General features: G+C 38.6%; 1 protein-coding gene across 12 annotated transcripts in view; it reads left to right on the top strand.

Annotated features, from left to right (window-relative positions):
- The first annotated feature begins 115 nt into the window (after nt 1–115).
- FOXK2 (forkhead box K2) overlaps nt 116–21,879 on the top strand; it is a 105,881-nt gene continuing 84,117 nt past the window's right edge. The window contains exons 1-7 of one of the 12 annotated variants that reach the window (XM_050919277.1): nt 116–416; nt 2,803–2,987; nt 3,667–3,749; nt 5,399–5,740; nt 6,588–6,790; nt 6,884–7,009; nt 7,340–7,462. In XM_050919277.1, coding sequence (XP_050775234.1) covers nt 5,567–5,740; nt 6,588–6,790; nt 6,884–7,009; nt 7,340–7,462 — 626 coding nt within the window. In that variant the 5' untranslated portion in view covers nt 116–416; nt 2,803–2,987; nt 3,667–3,749; nt 5,399–5,566. Of the gene's footprint in view, nt 417–2,802; nt 3,750–5,178; nt 5,238–5,398; nt 5,741–5,774; nt 6,091–6,587; nt 6,791–6,883; nt 7,010–7,339; nt 8,531–12,206; nt 12,312–21,879 lie in introns of those variants that run through there. The other 11 variants (XM_050919278.1, XM_050919275.1, XM_050919280.1 and 8 more) reach the window with 11 other exon arrangements.

Here is a 21,879-nt window from a genome sequence, read left to right as displayed (position 1 = left end):
AGGAGAAGAGCAGAGGCAGCAGCAGAGTGTAGGTTGGTGGGTGGGATGGGGTAATGATCATGTATTTCATTAGGTGGTTTGAAGATGGGTCAATAGACATAAAATATGCATGATTTTGGCAGGGCATTTGGCAGCCGGAGTATTTCACCTGATGTAGCAGCTTGAGTTAATGGTTGAGTAGGCGTTGTGAGAAAATTCTTCAAGCCATGGGACTTTCAAAGACAACAATTATAAAACTAACATTAAGCTTTCTTAAATATTTTACTAATATCAAACCTTTTGTAATATAGATGTGACAATGAGGACCAACTGACTGCAGAATCAGCCTGTTCTTTACCACAAAGTAGAGGATTCAGAACCGTGAAAGAAGAGAGGCAATTGCAGGATGATTCCTCTTCAGTACAGACTGATGAAAAGTTAGTGATACTTTTTTTTTCACTACCTTTACAAATTTTTGATAAAGTAAAAATATTTTTAAAATATTTGCTGGTATCCAAAATAACTGAAAGGGCTAAGTTTTGTTTCCTTTTTAGAACACTGTTTACAAGAGTTAACTTGAATATTGAGACCTGCTCTTCTTGGATTCTCACAAGACCATTGTTTTTCAGTTTGGTACCTTGCAATTTATTGGAAGCAAGAAATAGCTATTTTTATTTCTCTATTTTATTGCATGGTGTTGCTTTCTTAAACCACTGGAGACTGGGTTTTATATTAAATATTTTTTTTATGTTAGAAATGCGTTTTACTTCTCCAATTTAAATTGAAATCTGACTTCCCTAGTAATCCACATTGAGTTTGGTTTATTAGCTGAAAATTTCCAGCCAGTAGTGCAACAGCTTTTATATGGCACATGTCAAAAAGCAGCTGTAGTGAAATCAAACTGGAAAGAACCTGAAGCAATTGTATATAATCTTTTTCACTCAGTGTTTCAAGAGATGCTTTGTCATGTCTCTTAAAACTTGTTACATACTCAAAAGTAGACTTCTTTCCTGGTCCAGAGTAAGTGAAGTCGTGAGAAATTGCATATTTTCTCTTTCTGTCATATCCTTGATGTCCCAAATCAACACTGCTGTCCTTAAAGTCAATTAGCACATTAGTGCTGCTTTTCATTTAGCCAAAATGATTAAAATAGAATCATATGAGGTGCTATGGAGCCTGCAATCACTGAATGTGTTCCTGCGTAGCAGTATGCCCTATCACTTCTGGTCTGTATAGTAAGAAAGTTAGTTTAAAAATTAAAACTAAGTTTCTCTCATGCAGCAATGCAGAACACAACAGTCAGGACAATGCAAACAATGCTGCTTATTTCAAAAGTTTAAAATGGATAGATTAAACATAATTAAATTTTCAGTTATAAACAAGTATGTATGTGTTTATGTATTCCTGAAAGCATGCTAGACCTTTCACAAAATAAAAAGGTCACTCTCCTTGCTGCAAGGAGCTTAGTTTGTGACAATTAGACAGATGTAACAAGTGAGCGCAAAAATGTTAGGGACTAGGAGGGAAAGCAGGATGAGGGTTACCAAAGTAAGCTAACTGGCTACATAGATTTGTAGCGTTAGATGCCTTGATATTTCCATTCTGTATTGGTATTTGCACACACAGGAAGTTAAGGATCAGGAGGTTGAAAGGAATACTTTGTGCAGCAGAGCTATGAAGGAAAGCAAAATCAATTAATGATTAATAGATTTAAGACAGGTAACAATGGAGAGTCCAGTTGTGTTGAGTTCTGGGATATTTAATGTGATATTGACATCAGAAGGACAGAGTGGATTTAGAAGAGTGCAGGTACAGTGAAGGGCTGCTATTGGAGTAGCTGCTGTTGTTAGCCAATATTATGTTTTGAAATTCCTCCCTGGATGGCTGTTGGTGTGGGCCACAGTTTTGGGGGGGAATGTTGCTGCATCTAGTGTGCTCAGTTGGATTCCCCTGTCTCTGGGGTGAGGAGAAGTGAGCATCCAAACTGTTGCCTTCCCACTAGTGCTGTACATGGAGTGGTTGCTTCTGTAAGCCATTCAGAGCTGTTGGCCTTGTAAATCCAATTCTAAATGGCAGCTGCTGCTGTATTTATAATGTGTGTGTGTGTGTGTGTGTATATATAGAGGTGGCATGTGTGTATACACACACACTAAGTATTTTAAAGGGCTTGAATCAGTTACTTTAGTGACAAAATGTAAGGATACGTGACAAGCACACACAACAAAAAGTTGTAAAATCAATATTAATAAAAGTGAATAAATAGAGTGGGAAGATTAACTGTTTTAACTGAAACAGTACCTTGCTGTGTTTACAACCCAGACACTGAAGCTTTGCACAAGGACACAAGAGCTGGAAATTCAAATTAGGTAATCTATTTGGTTGGGTATGCTGAGTGAACTACACAAAATAAATTGCATAAATAACAGTAAAAAATAATGTGGTCTTTTAAATCTTCAGGTTTTAGTAATGTAAGTGGTTCTCAGTAACACAGATGAAGAAACTCGGTATCTTTTTAAAGATATCATTTTGAATCTGATGTTGGTCCTTTAACATTGGTTATTACAAACTGAAATGTTCTCTTCACCTTTTTTTCTTGACTTCAGAAATATATGTTTTGGAGAGATTGAGTGGGTGGGAGGGAAGGAGGGAGGGAAGGACTTTGGTCATTTTAAGATCAGCAACAATTTCAAGGTGGACAGAGCAATTTTGCTGGTCTACACAATCCATTCCATATTAATGTGTTTAAGCAAGCTTCACATTTAAATGTATTTGTTAAGGGCTCGTACAGAAATGAGTGTAAAACTTTTTTTCTTTGTTTAACAGCCATAGTCTTTTAACATACATGTGACAGTCATAACGAGATATATAAAGGAACTGTGAAGGAGATGGAATGGCCAGACACCACTTACTAACGTTCCGTCCTGTGCTGATGATGTCTTTTAAAGTGTGCGTTATGACATTGAGTGTGTGCACTGCAATGAAGGACTCTGCAATCCCTTAAAATAACGGTCAGTTTTAAAGCATATGTGGTTCTGCTAGTTCATGAAGTCCCTATTGAAAATATTTCCAATGTATTTAGGGCCACGTTCTATTCCAGTCAAGTGCTCTAGTTTTGAGATTGAGTAAACGTTGGATAGTCAATCCAGCAAACATTGTGCAGACCAGTAGTATTGCTGTGTGCAGTTCATTTTGCTCATCTTACATTTAATTTGTATCCATTTGTGTCCACTTTTAATGATTCTTATAAAATGTTATAACATCAGTCTAAAATAGTGTGGCGCTCATGGAGGTAACAATATCGTTTTGCCAGTCGATTTGGTTGACCTCTTACTGTACTTCCACCAAACCTATTCACATCTTGACAGTAGAAACCAAGAAAAGCTCCAGTAGGTATGATTGTCCATTTCTTTCTTTAGGTTCAGTTATCCATAAGAATTGATGATTAATTTGGTACATATTTTAGTGATCTTTCTAAAAATGTACTTTCAATATGTGCACGGGACACTAGAGAGCCTAAGAAATTAGTGTAATTGCATGGTATCCAGTCTCCTGGATATACAGTAATGTATTCCAAGAACATAGGCCTAACTTTTAAATATGAGTTTTCTATTCAAAATTATTATTCCTGAATCTTCTATTTCTGATTTTTTCGTAATATGATTAATTTGAATATTTCCCTTTTAACAGATAAGTCAGTATTCATACAATCAGGCTTCCTGGTATTCAGGTGAAGGTTCTCCTATTGGCTCTGAATCTGACCTTTCAGAAAGGTAAAATTATTTAATACAGAAAGTATTTCCTTTGTGCATAGTATTAATTGGTACTTTGAAGAGCAGTGTATTTTATATTGTTTGTAAAGTATTTACTAAATATTCTTATTAAAGGAATATTAAAATTATATTGTCTCAATGTTTTAGTTTCTCTTCTGGTTCCTGGGACTGGATCTTGAATATTTTAGCATTCTTAAGGACTTCCTTTACATCTAAGCAGCTTCCACTATTCAGTCTTTACTTGTTTGAAAGATACCTTCTAACTACAGTCTTGTTGTTTTCAGATCCTTTGTAGCAAGTATTTGCCTATTTCATACCCATTTGGTCATCTGTTGTAGATATCTCTTAGTTTTTAATAGCAGATTTAAGAAACAGTATTGTTTCATGTTCTTCAGGACACTACAGGCTGTGAAGGGTAGGTGAGCTCTTACTACCCAAATGATTCAGGGTGTTTTTTTGTTTGTTTGTTTGTTTTTGTTAATTAACCTGTTGGACTTGTAAGAACCCAGTTCTAAGCTTTAATTCTGGTTTATCAGTTCCATGTCAACTTTAGACACTAGTTCATGGCTGCCAGTCTTTATCTCCAAGCAATTAATTCTTGCTTTGAATAGATCAGACTTGCCATCAGTCACCCAACTGAGAAGCTCCTACTCTGTGATTTGTTTTCATTCTGGTTTTAGGTTTAACCTAATTAATAAGGTTGCGAGTAGTCACTGTTTTTATAATCAATTGGCACTTCCCAATTTCCCTTGCAGACAGCCATGCTTATCTCGTAATGTACATCAAATAAGTCTGAATATTTGACATTTAAGAGTACAGTGTGAGAACTCTTCTAGCATAAGACAGAATTAAGTTCTTGTACATGATGTGATCCAAAGACAGTGCTTGAAAAGTATGTGTGTACATACAGATAACCATGTTTACAGAAGTTCAGCACAAAAAAATGCAGGTTTGCTCATTTAGCCCTTAAGTAATAAAAGAAAGCAAACATATAATGACTTACTTTTCAGGGCAACAACCACCTTTTTTTTGTGTGTCTGTGCAGTGCTAGCACAATGGGGCCTGGATCCCTATTTGGGCTGTGGGTACTACTGCAGTATCAGTAGCAATAATATTGATTGCAAGAGGCATGTTATAGATAATGGACTTGTTTCATATCCACATACAAGATATTATGTAAAACTTATACTGAATAAAAATAAAAGAATATCTCTAACTTTTCATTGAGTTAATCAAGTTTTATTTTGGAACCAGCAGTAAAGTGTATTCATTTTTCCGCAATGGATCAATAAAAATGATGATGATGGCTGCTAATTTAGATGGTAGGGTTGGTAGCTTATTGGCCAGTGGCACTGCAAAGTTAAACTTTTTATCGCAAAATAATGTTGTGGATTCTGGGTTTTATGAATCTGATGTGTGTTTATACCAGGAACTCACTTACCCTCTTCTACAGAGCCTAGTAACCAAGAGGAACAGCCAGAGTGTCTGGTGAGTTCCTTTTTTTCCAGTCACTGCTGCTAGCCAATGGCATTGAACAGGGTGACATGCTGCGGCGTGGGCGAGCAGGTGGATGAATGACACTAACGTGGCTGGGGAGATACAGGGGTGCGGGGCACATGAGTTTACACTTCCTATCGCTCTATCCGCAGCGCTTCTCCACGGCGAGCCCCCACGCCCTGCCGGCGGCTGCAAGACTCCGTGGTGAGGGGCTGCTGCTCGCCCGAAAGGCGAGACGGTCGGCGCGGCGGGCCTCTTCCCCCTCCCAACCCAAAATATGCGTCATCATCCTGCGCCAGGATCGGGCGGTCACGTGTCCCATGTTTATCTCGGTTCGGGGGGTCGCGCGCGCGACCTCGTCGCTCTGGGCCGCGCGCACCTGCTGTTGCTGCTGCCGCCGGCGGCGGCTCCTGAGCCGTGACTCCCCGCTGGGAAGCGAGCGAGCGGCCCCACGGGCAGGGGCGCGGCTGGGAGACGGGACCCTGCCCCGCCAGGTGCCCGGAAGGGGAGCGGTGATGGGATTCCGGGGCTGTGGGAGCGGGAGCCAGGCGAGGGGAGCCCCGGGACACAACGCTTCCCGCACGGGCCCGTCCCCGTCCCGCTGGCACTGCCCAGGCTGAGCTTGCACCGCAGGGCAGCGGCCGCTCCGGCGCCGCCGGCAGGGGGGTGGGCGCTCAGCTCCCTCTCTTCCCGGGTGAAGCCCTGAAGCTTCCTGCCCTCGCTGTGGGAGCGACGGACGAGGTTAAGGACGGCAACCGTGCGAGGCTCCTGCATCCCGCGAGGGAGCGAGCCGCACCATGGGAAGAAGAGCTGCAAAATTGGGCAGTCGAGGGGGAAAGTGGAGGTTAGGAGTTGCTCCGACCAGGGGGAAGCTGCAGGAGCAAGGAGAGCCGCGAGAAGGGGAGTGGAGGGTGCCGGATAACAGGGGTTAAAAACTTGTAGCAGTTAATTTTTTTTCATAGATGGGGAAGGGTATACAAGAAATCAGTTTTTTTAACTCAGCTACTATATGTAAGCACGCATGGATGTTAGTTGATCTTACAGTGTATATTGTGATCCACGTTCAATTATGTATGTGCTCCTCAGAGAGGTGCTGAATCCTTGTTTAAAGTGGATAGGAGATAGAGGTGTTCAGCAGCTCTCTGGGCAGGCTCCACAGAACCTTGGTTCTCGTTGAGCCTGACCTGTGTGTAAGATGATTTAATTGGTATATTTTGTCCTGTGTATGTCTATAAATATTGCAGTGTTTGAAATCAGCATTTACAGTGATGACTTAGAACGCTGACATCTGCATAATTGCCATGAACTGCATTTTTACTATTATTTCTCTTTATTTCTAAGCTTACAATGTCATTACCGGCAAAGAGATGCGGTAGACCCCCTGTATTGTCCTGCTTGGAAAAGAAAAAGAGGAAGCAAAGTCTCGATAGAAGAAGAGGGAAAACAAGAATCTATGTGGGAAATCATATTGATAGATGGTTGACACTTAAGGAAAAATTGGATTTCAGAAATGATGCAGAGGTTGCAGGATTTTTACTAGATTTGTAAGTAAAATATCACTGCAACTTATTACAATTAAATGAACCAAAGATTATTCTCAGAGTTAATTTAATACCAAATATATTTTTGTAATACAGGTATGACAACTGTGACCCATTGTCAAAAGCATCAATATGTTCCCTGCCTGAAGATGTGAGAAGAATTACAGTGAAAGGGGAAAGAGAGTTGCCAGATGACACTTCTTTAATAGCAGCGGATGGAACGTTAGTAACATTCTCTATTTTTACTTGATTGGTATAAAAAAAATTAATTTGTGCTTAAAAGATCACAGGGAAGTCTTTTTAATGACAGTTCAGAGAGTTTATGTACAGAAAAATTGACATCCCATTTTTATAAAATTGGAAACCTCAGAATGTGCACAAAAGAGATGTTGGTCTTCCCATTATCTATAGATTTTAGAACTTTTAATGATATCTATAGAATTTATAATTTTAATGATTTTTCAAAGTTAAATATATTCCTTTGGAATGCTTGAAGAGAATAAATGTAGACGTAAGCAATATTAATTAATTATGCATATTTCTGTGATACAGATATGACAATGATGACCAGTTATCTAAAGAATCTATTTGTTCTGGACCCGAAGATGTAAGAATCATAACTGTGAAAGAAGAGAGGGATTTGCCTGATCACTGTTCAACAGAGACTGATGACACGTTAGTGACATTGTTGTTTTTGCATGTTTTATGTCTGAATATATTATTTTGCATCAGTTTATTATCACTTTTAATTTTGCTTATTAGAAACCCATACCATTCATGCTCTTATCTCTTATTTAAAAACAAATTGAATGTTTTTGGATGGTCCAGATGAGGGGAAAACCTGAAGTACGTTGTGGGAAAGTTGGAAACCTCAAGGGGGGCACACAGCAAACCTGCATCACTGTTTGCTGCCTTCCATAATTGTATGTAAAGTACACTGACATAACAAGAAAATATAGTGTCTCAGGTATTTTACAGTGAAATTGTGAGTAAATTTTGATACTTGTAGCAGAATGCAGCGTGCAGACTAATGCGATTATTGTGTGTGCTGTTAAATTTGCTCAAAAGACAAATGTTTCATTGTTGCCTGTTTTGGAATGCTATTACATACAAAGTGACATGTTAACCTACCTAAAATAGTGCTGTGTTCCTCGAGGCAACCACACCATCAGTCGACTCTACTGATTTCTTTTACTGCAATATGAACAGTAACTGAGGCATTCACAGTTGAGATCAAAGGAGCCTCAAATAGGTATGCTTGTCCATTACTCTTTCTTTAGGTTTCAATTATCCACAACAGCGTTACTGAATACTTTAATTTGGTCCATATTTTAGTTATCTAACTTCCTTTAAAAATGTATTTTTAATGTGTGCAGGGGACACTGAGATCCTAGGACATTACAATGGCATTGCATGGTGTGTCCAAACCCCTCGCTAATATGGTGAAGTACGTAAGGCATGAAGCATGTGTTTGCATGAACCTTAATTTCCACTATTATTTTTTTGTAACTTTTTTAACTTTTCCTACTTTGATTTCGACAGACTAACAAACTGGAGTTTCTGAAAGTGAGTCCTCTTGTGATTCAGAAGAATGTTTGGAAAAATGGAGTGAATTGGAAAATCAATGAAGTGGATAAATTCAAGTACATTCAAGTTGGCATCTTATTCTGACAACAGAACTTCAGTTTGGTTTAGAAAGCAGCAAGGATCTGAGATTGACTTTGTGAGATTGATATATCATGGGTAAGTGAAACTTTCTATGGAATACTTGTTTTATGGTCTTTTAGTATGTCAGAAATATTGCACAAATTGGTTGATCGTCATTAAAATTTCCTCATAGCTTAGTATTAGGTAGATATACAGAACTTTGGAACAATCTTATAATCTTCATATATATGAAGATTAATATATGAATTAATATTACTCCCGTGCTTTGAAATGGAAAATGCTGAACAAATGATTGTTAATAAACAGACCAGGTCACTAGGAATATGCATGCTCAAAGCAAAGAAATGTTAGCTATGTTTAAGAACTAGGAAAGTTTAGAAATATAGGTGAAGTCTCTCATTTATGGAACAAGAAATATTTTAGGTAATTACAAACTACCTAAAAATATTTATTTAATTGGATCACTTGAATAGCTGAACATGGATTTTTTTTTTTTGGTAGAAAAATAGTATCTTTATAACGTAGGTACGTATATAGCTCTCATTATTTTAGTATCTGATCGTCTCACAATCTTTAATATATGTTTCCTCACAAATTGCCTGTGAGGTGGGCAGTACTGTTACCATATATTACAGATGCGTGAAACTGAGGGACGGAGAGACCAAGTGAGTTGTCCAGAGAAACACAGTACATCTGTGGTAGAACAAGGGATTGACCCTAGATCTCCCAAGTCTGAGGCTAGCATCCTAACAAATAAAGCAGTGATATCTTAGATGGATATGAGAGCTATTAAGATGTTTCTCTGGCAGCCTCATAGAGGAGAATTCTGTTCACCTTTTGAAAAATGTGATAGATATTTTAATGGACAAAGAATATTGGCACTGGCAATCTTTTCCCTGGTTTTAAAGGTTTGAGAATGTACTTCTATTGAAGGGTGGGTAGGCAGGCAGGTATTTCCTGCTTCTTTGCGAATGTAATGCCCTGTTGAGTTTCCTGTCAGTCTTTGAATATGTAGGATATATTTTCATTGTGTGCAGGTATGAGTGTGGGGTAACATTAATGTAAAGCAGTATCCATATGGTAAGTTCTCATTGTGGGTGCTTAACTACACCATAATACTAGTTTATTTAGCAGCATTACAGCAGTTTGCCCCAAGCACTCTAACTAGCTAATTTTGAAAGCAAACTATTTGAACACTATCTTTCAGAGATCCCAGGGGTAGCTCTGCAGCTCATAGGCCTTCTCAGCAACTTCAATGATTTATGTTTTTTCTGCCTTGCTTTTGGAATCCCATCCATCTGACTTGATTTTAGCTTTTGGGGTGGGGTCTGAGTAATTAGGGGACTATTTTGGAGGAAGGACACTGTGTGAGGGAGTGGAACATTGGGGTTTAAAAGTGCTTGTCAGGCAAAGTAGTTGTTGGTCATTAATGGTAGCGAGGCTTCTGCTAGTGGAGGCTGAGAAAAGTTAAAGCAGGAATAGGGAAGAAGAGGTTCCAGTGTCTAAAAGGCTGCTTTGAGCAATAATGCATTACAGTGCTGCAGCTGAAGGGAAGCAGTTGAACACTTTGGCCTCGGTTGCTGGTTCTTTTTGAGCATGTATCCTCTGATCATTCTCAGTTGTAGAATTTTTGGAATGCCAGCCGTGTGGCCACATGGATTTGAAAGCAACCAGTCTTTATAGCTCAATTACATTGAGTATACGGCTATCCCAGCAAGTTTTAAGAAGCCATTTATTCTTCCTATTTGACATTTCCTCTCAAAAAGGAGAGGAAGAAGATGGCCCTCCTGAAATGAAAGGGCTGTTCTTTCTGGGACTTAATCCTGGAACATAATGTTAAGTGGCTGTATATATCCAGACCAAATACCTTTTGTCCTCATTTTATACAGGTTTTTTTTTTTTACCTGAGCAATACTACAAATTAACAATCAGTTTGTTCAGTAATCCTGTTCCCACCAGTGTCATAGTTAATGGTTTGCTCGTTCGGGTAAGGTCAAATCTGTGAGATAAATTGGTGATGCTCATTGGTACTGCTTACAGTAATACTAAGCTATGTTTCTGGGCCCAGTTAATCCTGTACATGCTGAAGTGGTTCTAGCACCAACTATTTAAATGGTTATTCCTAGACAATTTCCCTGACAGTTATGGATTTTTGTTTTCTGAGAACCACTCTCTATTTAGAACCCTCCTTTCCCAAGTAGTTTTTTTTTTTTTTTTGGGAGGGCTGGGAAGTTTCTGTCCAATGTGTTCAGTTAAATATGGTGACCACCCCCATGTTTAAACAAAGTTCAGATCTTGGGAAATCATCCAGTAGCCTACAACTGGAGACTTAGTCCCCAACTGTGTGTGAGGAGGAGTGCATTGCAGCTTTTTTAAAGTTCCAGTTATATTATTCCAGTTTCATGAGGTTAAAATCTTTAGAATCAACACTCTGTTGAGATGAATGGAAATGGTTCATATCACTCTTAGGGACATATTACACCCTACTCTGCAGCTATAGAGGACTCTCTTTGGCTCTGCCTACACTGAAGATTTTCTGAAATTCTCCCATTCTTCTCTGGGAAGCGTTAAATGATGTGATTTAAAAATGCTCATAACCAGTCTGGAGTGATGGTGGGAGAATTTCTGAGAATCCTCAAAGTAAATAAGATCCACTAGCGGAAACACTGTAGTTCAACCTTGTGGGGGATGGGACAGGATTCTGGGGAGTCTGTATGAGAAATGAGCACCTCTTGGAATAGTGGGTATTTGGATAAGGTGCTGATGGATTTGGTTAACAGTGCATCACTTCCACTCACACAGTATAGCAAATGATGTGGAGGAGGCTATTTTGTGGCTGCACAAACATCCATATGGTGTATCTGCTGCTGTACAGTGGCCTTGGGAATATGAAGGAAAAGAATGACTGTCAGCCCTAGAGAAATTCCCAATATTGGACCTGGTTACTCTGGCTTACTGCAGAGCTAGGATTTGAACTAAAGTCAGTTCACACCTCTAATCATTTTGGATAGATTCAATAAGACAACATAGCACTGGTTCAGATATGGAGGGGTATCTTTGCAGCTATAAAGGCTAGAAACTTTTTTTAAAAAGGCTTAAATTATGGAGAAAACTGATAAGATGCCCAGGTCACCAGGGAAAGTTTCCTGCTCACCTCTGGCAAGTGCGTTATTTTTCAAGCCCTGGCAGTTTTTGCTAGCACACTTTCAGCAGAAGTGTAGTCAGTACCAAATGCAGAAATTACGACTTGAAGTAAAATGAGCCCTGATGTATTCAGCTTCCTTTTTTTCAGTATATTTTATTAATATTTTTGCCTTAGAAGATACAATTTACAAACATTTTCCATCACTATTTTATTATCATTTTTAAGTGAATGTGTAACTATTTTTGTCCTTAGAAAAATAAGATGAGGGTATTTTAGTGTAAAGTACAACAGTCATTGAGTTATTTTGATTGTAATAATATGTTAAAAACTGTATTGAGCCATAGTGAGAAGAAATATTGTGAAAGTGTAGAATACCAGTATGGCAAAAAGTATGTATTGCACATGCAAAAATGCAAATGAATCATTACCAATGTCAGTAGTTTAACATAATCCAAAAATAATTGGAAACAAATAATTAATGTAAAATTCCACTGACAAGTACTTGTCTTAATATAACTTCAGTGAAAATGAAACCATGTTTGTTGTTTAGGTTTCTGAAGGTCAGAAGAAAAGCACCTTATTGATCATTGTCACGTTACTTTTCAGGCTGGCCAGCAAGAAGAATATCAAGCGTTTACATAATGGTGCTGAGACATCTTTGAACCCTTCTGGTTTTGCTGTGAGGATGTTATTGATTATGGAGAACTTATTGTAAGTTGTAGTATAAAATTCCATGTTAATTGTCAAGCAACAAATTAAAATTCATTAACTGAAACTTCATTGTGGTATGTTAACATTAATAAAGAGTGTGGAGTGTACTATTTCGTTATGGAAGTCCATAATGTAAACTGCATCAGGGTCAGACATGACTTTTTAATGAGAAAGAGAAACAGTAAACTACACCAGTACTAGTAGAATAACTTCTGATCAGCTTGAGAATGATGGCTTACTTTCTATGATCTTTGAACATTTTATTCACGTTCAAATATGTGGTGACAATGTTCAAATGACATTCTAGAAGCGGTGGTACCATCTGATGTTCATGTTTTCTTTCCTGTAATTTTGTCCCCTAAAGTCCTCTTCTTATGGAGCAAGTTCAATACACGCCTGGATTTTCTGCAGAGAGGCTGTGCACTGAATGATGAGTTTTGATAGCTAGTGATGACATGCATGTGCAAATACTTACTTTGATAAATTTCACTGTGTTAATTATTTTGATCACTCATGTATTAGTTTTCACTTTATTAAAACCAGAATAGTGCTTTGATTAATTATGTTTCAGTTTCAAAGGCCATATGAGCATTGAACATCACAATAATTATTAAAGCTCAATAGAGTAGTTGTGATTCTGTATATAATTGAGTTTGTGTGTAGTTACTCATGGGGATTTAGGTGTTGATCCTGCATCCTTCAGTCAGAGCTTTTCCATTGATTTGAATGAGACCAGGATCAAGCCCTTAGAGACAAACTCTTCGAACTAGACCATTACACAAAATATGCTATTTTTAAAAGGCACTTTAGTTCAGCTGTTACAATGCAAATGCTACCCCTTTTTCTTTAACTCTTCTTTTGCTGGCTTTGAAGTACGGTAACACTGAGGAAATTCTGTGTCTTATTGAATAACACAAAATAACTATTGTCAAATGTTACATGGGCCACTAACTTGTTGAAATAAAATAGAAAGGGGTGGGATTTGTTGGAAACTTTCTGTTGAGAAGGAATGTTTTAGCACTTTATATTATATCTCTCTCCCTGTTTGTTCAGAATTTTGTCCCTGGCTGCCTGATGTTCAGTAATGCAAGCCTAACTGCTGATTTAGTCTGGCCTAGAAAAAATGGCATCTTTACTGGTGTTGGTCACTTCAATGATGAAAGAGCTTAAAGAAAGGTTTAGTCTTCATCTTAACTTTGTAAGTGGCATCATAGACAAAGGATTCAACACTCAGTGTGGTCCATCACATCCTGAAGCAAAACATACAAGGTCAACCTGAGTGCACATAACTATAAAAGAGAATTTTGTCAGGGAACTCTGTCCCCATGTGGTGGTGAGCACTGAACTACCATCCGCTCTTTCCAGATCTTATGCATTATAAATACATAATTGAAATATTTATACTGTTAAACTTATTATGGAAATACACTGAAAATCACATACACATTAAATCTTCAGTGTCAAGCAAAATAATGGCTGTTCGGCTGACCGATAATACCTGAATATAGTACGGTCCATACACTTTACCTCACTTTACTGGTCAATTTTTCTTAAATTTCTGTTGTAGAATATGAACTTGGAGTTGAAGGAAAGAGTAGATATTGCTTCATATTTTCTTTTGGACTGTTACAATATACTGTGATTATCTCTAGAAGTTGATATGTAGTTTAACACTTTTGGAGGGTAGAATACTGGACAGTGGTTTGGCCCAATGAATCAAGTAGCACAGTAAACGAGTACATGTTTAAGTATGAGGGGAAAAAAAATCTCTTATATGTTGTGCTACCAGTTTATTAAGTAGAAAAGATTCATGGGCAAATGGCCATTTGAGCCAATATGTAACTATCCTTCCAGCAACATTAAATGTAGATATATAACTACAGAGAACTTGTGAAAGGGTGGAAGTTTCATCCATTTCTTAGATATTAGTTTACAGTTGAAATCCCTAAGAAATGGGTAAAACTTCCACCCTTTCACAGGATAGATCATCAGAATTTTTTCTAAACTAAACACATTTGAAGTGTTCCATTTCATATGAACAGTTATTTAGCTACAGGGCATAGCCACCACCAGTATGTTTCTAAACAGGAAAAAAAAATGGTTTGCTATAGAGAGTTGTTTTTTTGAATGCAAAAATTGAGTACAAAAATACAGAATTTCATAACTACTAAATTTACTAGCTCTTGCCCTTTATTTAAGGTGTGGAATGATCAGCCCTGTAACATCACAATGGATGTCTGTACAGAATGGGAGTAGTTTTTTTATTTTCCCAACTTTAAAATAAACATGTTTGGATGTCTACATTATAGTTGTTGTGAAGAGTGGGAGCACGTATATCTTGGGGAAATACAGGCCTATTCCTTTATACAGTAAAGAATAAAGGAAATAGGGTAGTTAATCAATATTGTTTTTATATAGAATGTACATCCGTTTCTTGTGAGACATTAACAATTCTGTTTCTATTATAAATGCCTATATTCAGGATTTATCATGCAGTCATAAATCAACAGGGGAAAACTAGTCATGCACATTACTTTGGATATGTAATAGAGATATAAAAGTGTTTTGGGTTCTAGTTTAAGCTCTTCTACAGACTTGCTGGGTGATTTTTGTGGAAGTCAGTTTTCTTTCTGTGCCTCCATTTCTTCATCGATGCAATGGGAAGAATACCTACCATAGAGGAATTGTGAGGTTCAAGTGCGTTTTGAACCTTAGAAGAAAGGCACATTAGTACAAAGTATTTAGTAAATAAGGCTGAGCTCTGACCATGATTATTGTAGAAGTGGAAGCCAAGATTTTCCAAAGGTTACTAGTGATTTTCTTCACTTCGATTTTTTTTCTGTACCCAGCTCAAGATACCTTAAAAGAGCCCCTTTAAAGTGTGTCAAGTTGAGCACAGACAATCGCTAGTCACTTCTGAAAATCTTGGTCAATGATTTTCATGTTCTAAATGTATGCTTGATAGGCCCTTCAGGATTTTTTTTATGAATGGCTGCATATAACACTTGAAAACAAATTTCCTTGCAAAGTTTGTCCATGGACTGCATGGAGGAGAACTGGTGGTTAGAGACAGCACTGCAGCTGTGCAATAAACCAGTTTACTTAATCACAGTGAGCTCTTAAATTCTAATTTTTATTTTTTTTTTGCATGCAGGAATTAAGCAGAAGTTAATGTTAAGCAGGGAGTGGAGAGGAGGGAAAGGCTGCAGGGCTTTTTTTGCAGGGGCAGGATGGGGGTGATTGGTGTTGGGAATAGTGGCAAGTTGGCATAGTAGGAAGTTTTGGACAGGGGGGGCTATGAATGATGGCATGAGAGGAGAAGCAGTTGTGTGTGAGGGTCAAGGAAGGAGAGGGACCGTATGGGGGATCATTCTGTTAGGGCAGTGGGGTTTCAGGTTGTTGGGGAGGAGATGAAGTAGAAGAGGAACTGCAATCTGAATATTTTTATGGCTTGTCCTAAGCCACAGCTACTTTCTAATTCCATTTCCTCTCCCTGTTCCAGAAACTGCTCTCCTATCCCCTCCACTCCTTAATAGAACTCCAGTTCTCCCTCACCACCATGATACCCAGAGTCTATGGTGAGTGGACATATGTGTGGAATTCACCCAGGGTGTTGAAAAATAGACTAGGCAATTTCTAGGAGTGAAAGTAGCTAGTGGATTTAAGCAGTTCTCATTTCATTTCTTTTCAAATGTAATTTACCTTATATTGAATAAGAATAATAACTTGGATGTAAAATTTAAAAACTGCTCTACGTATGTGTTATCAAAATGTTTGCAAAAGAATTTTGGAGTTTGTGGTGATGCTGGTTCTTTAGTAACAAGGCTCAAGTGTTTATGCTGAAATGCTTTCTCTACCAAAGTTACTAAATCTTTGACCAAAAAGTATTATGGAAAATTCACTTGTCCTTTGAAGTTGTTGTGTTTATATATAGAACTAAATCAGTTATTAATTTGTGAAATTCAGCCATTTTAGTATTGCTATATATGCAATAGTCAATGAAACGATAGGCTTGTTTATTTGTGTGTAAACACACTCCAATTTATTTTATTTTGGAAAGCTGGAATGGTTTTACAAAGAATAGGATGCAGCATGTCTACTCATCTTGCTTTACCGTATTCTTTTCTCTTTGCCCTTTTCACCACTACTGTAACAAGTTTAAAAAAGAAGACATAACTTGTGTGCATAGGAGTAGTTTTATTTTCCCAACTTAAAATAAACATGTTTGGATGTCTGCATTGTGCAGGTATAAAAAAAATACTGGATTTAGATACTTGTTTTGCATGTGCACAACAAACTGTCTGCATAAGTATATGTAATAAGTGTTTTATTAATTTTCAGATTTACTGCAAGGGCCTTAATTACTCAGACATTTAGGGAGGGCATGGGCTGCGCTGGTTGAGTTTGAATACGTCTGTCGTTGAGACATCTTATTTTGTTTTTAAGTATATTTGGTGCATTGATTAGTGCACATTTATATCACTGTGAAAACTGTAGGGGCTCACAGAGCATGGGTTGCATACCTTTTTATAATATCTCCATATTTATATGCATATGGAAATACTCATGATATAGTGAAGGTTGATTTCTCCTTACATTGTTTCATCACATTCTAATCACAATAAGTGGAAACTTGCATGCAGGATCCTCTGCCAGGACAAAACTCTTTCTAGGTAGTTTAAGGAGAAACTGGCCAAGGCATTTTTGAGACATGCGTGTTCTGACTAGTTGAAATTTCTTTATTTTCCCCCTTTACAGCTCAAAGCCATTAGAATATCAGAGGGAATTTCAAAAAGGGAGAAGCATTTATGACTCATTTTTGAGTGGATGGAGGCTCTATTTTGGGGCTAGATTGTAGATTGCCTCTTATGCAGCTGTGCAGTGTGGTTGGAAGCATAAGTTACTTCTTCCCCCTTGCGCTTCCTGCATGGGTAGGATAGAGTTGCAGCTCCCATGCATGTTGGTGTGCAGATGCTATTGCTAAGTGACTTCTGCCTAGGGCAAGCTCCCCTCAAAACAGGGGGAGGAGTAGGGAAGATCATGGCTTTGCGCCCATCCATGCCTGCTAGCTTTGCTGTCCAGCCTTAATGGTAGAGGGGAGGGAGGGAAAGATAGGAGTGTGACACACCGCTTAGTGGGGTGTCATAGATTTTACTCCCTCTAATACACCCACAGAGGTCTAGGAGAATGCTTTACAATGCTATGCCAACACAAGGCTATGGCTTAATGCCACAATTGAGCCCTTATTTAAAGGGTGAGGGAGTTCAGCTAGTTTTTGGTGGCGTTCTTATCTGGCACATAATGCAAGCATTATACATTAATAAATGTACATGGAGCTGATGCAAGCTACAAAATATGTGCGTAGATCTGATACATGTACATTGTATTGTCTGTGCTGGGTGAATGCATGTATTCTAAAAATGTGTGTAACGCTGCATGTAACTTTATGCCTGAACATCAGACAGCTGCAATGCTAATAGTAGGAACTATAAATCCACAAAAATAAGCTTTGATAATGTAGGCAGAATATATCACACCAAATGGTCCTTAATTAACCCATTAAAATATTAATAAATCCACAGATTATGCTGGAAGAGCTAAAAATCCTGCCTATTGAAATCCATATGAATACCTTATACATGGGCATAACCAATTCCAAATGAAAAAGTTGGATCATTATCTTGTCACATCCTGAACCTTTTGATATTGTAATGACACTTTAATAGTTTGACAACTGTGGATGTATTCAGCTTTAATTTTGTACATGAGTAGCTTGGCTAATTACTTGTTGCTTGCGAACTATGAAGTATTGCTTAGTTCAAGATAGCTGCAGTAGCAGCAAATCATAAGCTTTTCAGAACACTGACTTCTCTTCAGGTATGTGTAGAAAGCACTTAGTACATAGTGAGTGGTGCTGTAGTCCGTGTAACTAATCTTTCAGGCTATTTATACAGTAGTCTGTAGTTGAAAATACACTGGATTTAAGATGTCCACAGGAAATTCTGTGTGCTCTTTTTACAAGACTGAAAATAAGTACAACTGACCTATCAAAGCGTTCAGAGTATTAGATAGTGACAATCTGGTGTATCACAGACACTATATGTGAGGATCATGTATCTTAAATAGAAATACATCTACAAAAACCACAAACTTGAGTCTTAATAAAAATTCCAGGGCGAGTCTTAAAACAGTTTAGATTTAAGATATCCAGAGCTGGCAAACTTCTTAAAATCCTTAGTTACACTTTCAAGATTGACTAGGATCAATCCCCTGAGGTATAAGACTCTCAGGATTTGTCAAACTGAGATACAAATATCAAATTTACATGTGCCACAAATGGTGGGGGCCTAGAATGCTGGTCATAGGGGATAGAGCAAAGGTGGTTTGGGTGACTCCAGCTGTGTAATTGCAGATTGTCAGACTTCTTATATTGAACCTTAACTTGTTGCTTCTTGACATTACACATTTTTTTTTAATTCAATAGTGCTATCCAAATTTTTTCTCTTAATTTTTTGTTACTTTTCTTTTTAAACCATAATTCCAGTTTAGGATATTTTTGTCTTGTCATTTGATATAGTTCCTTGGGTTTTTTGGTTCTGTGGAAATATACATTCAGAAAATTCCAGGGTACACTCTTCTGATCTTAAATATTGTTATTGCATATGTGCACAATATTTCTATAAGCTTCTACTACATGTAGCATATGCTCTGTAATTATGCAAGCTATTGTCCTAAGGTAAGATTTTAAAGTATGGCTATTTAACATTGTCTAGATAATGCTTTTTTTGTAATAAAAAAACCCCTTAGACTGGAATAACTAAGATAGTTAACTCCAGACCTTTCAGTCATTTACAAAAACAATTGGAAGGCACGGTAGCGTAGGTAACTTTTGTACTGTTGTGGTCCTTTGGACCTGGGATTCTCAGACTTCATTGCACCAGGACCCCCTTCTGGCAACAAAAATTACTACATGACCCCAGGAGCGGGGACCAAAGCTTGAGCCCACTTGAGTCTGCTGCCATGGGTGTGGGGGGCCAAAGCTCAAGAGCTTTGGCGCTAGGTCTGGGCGGTGGGGCTCTGGCTTCGGCCCCAGCAAGTCTAACACCAGCCCTGGCGACCCCATTAAAACAGGGTCATGACCTACGGCTTGAGAACCGCTGCTTTAGACAAATACACGCGCTAACTTTCAGTGGCCAATTAAAAATAGTAGTAGAAACTTAGTACTATGAAGGATCCGATTTTAAACTGACAAACTTCAGGAAATAAAAAGAATAATGCTGCCTTTTTTCTGAGCATTATGAGTAACAGATGAAATGCTGACAGCTTGTATTAAGCAGGTTGCATAGGGCATTCAACAAAGAAATATCTTAGCTAACTTTTTTGTAATTCCTTTAGTTCTGCCTCTTGAAATCCTTTGGCAATTACTAATTCATTAAAGACACTTTAGATCGTTCTGCATCATGAATTGCACAGGATCTCTGGTATCAATTAAGTTAATGAACTGTTTATTTTAGTGTCTTGATTAAACTGGGAAGTCAGAGCTCTTGGAAAGAACTTAAGTTAATGAGCACTTTGTGCTAAATGACCCTTTCTCTCCTTCCCCCCCCCCCCCCCCCAAAAAAAAAAAAAAAAGGCCTGGTTAGTGGTGCAATTCAGTGGATGTTTTAGGGTTTAAGTCAACTTTAATTTCAGCTTCCCAGATCCCCTTTTAAGATTGGAATGTCAATTAGAAATTTATTATTTAAAGAGATAGGATGATTTCCAAAATGCAATCTCCCCCCTTTAGAAATGACATATTTTGTTCTAAAATATCTTCCTTGCATTGTAAAAACATCAAAAAAAAAAAAAAGTCACAGCAGTGTTAACATTCCATATCAGGAGTTGGGCAACTCAGACAATAACAATCCAGGATGATGTTTATAGATGAATGCACTCCCATTGCATAGTCCATCAACTCTCTGTTGTCAGCTTCATTCCTGTGAACCCAGAAGGGAACGGAAACTGACTAAAATCCTGCTTTCCAAATATCTCAGTGTAAGATTCTTACCAACTTCAGACCCCTGCTGGCTCTGAATCATGGAGCCAGCAGTGATAAGTGATAAATGGTGTAGATGTATCTGTGATCCTGGTACATAGTGAGTTTTGTTTGTGTTGCTTATTAAAGCCCTGGTTCAGGAGAAGTTATTGCAGCTCCTGGTTTGAAGTAATAGTCTGCCTTTCTTATAAGAGAAATTAGTCTCTAAAAATGTAGAATTTGAGGGGGTGATTTTTTTAATATTAGATATTTTGGGTCTGTCAACACTGATGGGCTTCTAATATTTTGTGTATAATAGATATACAGCATATACAACAGGGGTAGGCAACCTATGGCACGCGTGCCAAAGGTGGCACAGAAGCTGATTTTCAGTGGCACTCACACTGCTTGGGTTCTGGCCACAAGTCTGGGGGGGGATGGGCTCTGCATTTTAATTTAATTTCAAATGAAGCTTCTTAAACATTTTAAAAACCTTTATTTACTTTACATACAACAATAGTTTAGTTATATATTATAGACTTATAAAAAGAGACCTTCTAAAAATGGTACAATTACTACTGGCATGCAAAACCTTAAATTAGAGTGCATAAATTAAGACTCGGCACACCACTTCTGAAAGGTTGCTGACCCCTGATATAGAACATGATATGTATGTCTAAGCTTCAGAAGAATAAAAAGTTCTGAAAATCCTAAAGCAAAAATGGAATGTGTAAAGGTAGCTAAAAAATGAGTCCTGGGTAAAAACTATGGTAAGCATGCTCTTATGATTTGTATCTCTTTGCTCTTTGTTTAATCAAAACAGAGCATGAATGAGAGAGAGGGAGCATGCACAAGTCTTGCAGTAGCATGCACAAGACCTTATATGGTATGTCTACACTGCAACGTAAGCTCCTACTTGAGCTTGGGCTCGGGCTCAAGCCTAAGTCCATTTTTCTTCTGCACTGCAACTGCGCTAACCCAGGGCTCAGAGAAGACCGGCGCCAGTGTTTTTGGCGCCCTAGGCGCACGGCCATTTCACCGCCCCGCGCACTGGTCCCACGGCTCCGTTGGACCTGCCGCAGGCGTTCCTGCGGAGGGTCCGCTGGTCCCACAGCTCCGGTGGAGCTGCCGCAGGTGTGCCTGCGGGAGGTCCACCGGAGCAGTGGGACCAGCGGACCCTCCGCAGGAACGTCTGCGGCAGGCCAACCAAAGCCGCCTGCCACCCCCCGGCAAAATGCTGCCCCCCAATAATCCTGGTGCCTTAGGCGATTGCCTAGGTCGCCTAAATGGAAGCACCGGCCCTGGGCTCAGACCCAGGGTTCCAGGACCCTGCAGGGCTGGAGGGTCCAAGTACAAGTCAAACTGAGATCCAGGGTCCCAGCCCTATTGCTTTGCAGTGTAGATGCAGCCTTTACTCAAGTCCTGGGAGTCTGCCAGAAGTATCCCACAATTCCATGGGACAATTTCCTTAAATCCTCTCTTAGTCCCAACAATCTGCAATCCACTGTGATGAAAATGGAAGCCACACCCCTTGGTGAATGGCAGCAGCTTAGA

Source organism: Gopherus flavomarginatus, chromosome 12 (genome assembly GCF_025201925.1).
Source record: "Gopherus flavomarginatus isolate rGopFla2 chromosome 12, rGopFla2.mat.asm, whole genome shotgun sequence".
Taxonomy (NCBI): Eukaryota; Metazoa; Chordata; order Testudines; family Testudinidae; genus Gopherus; species Gopherus flavomarginatus.
The sequence above is the reverse complement of the archived record's forward strand: the minus strand, read 5'-3'. Positions and strand labels throughout refer to the sequence as shown.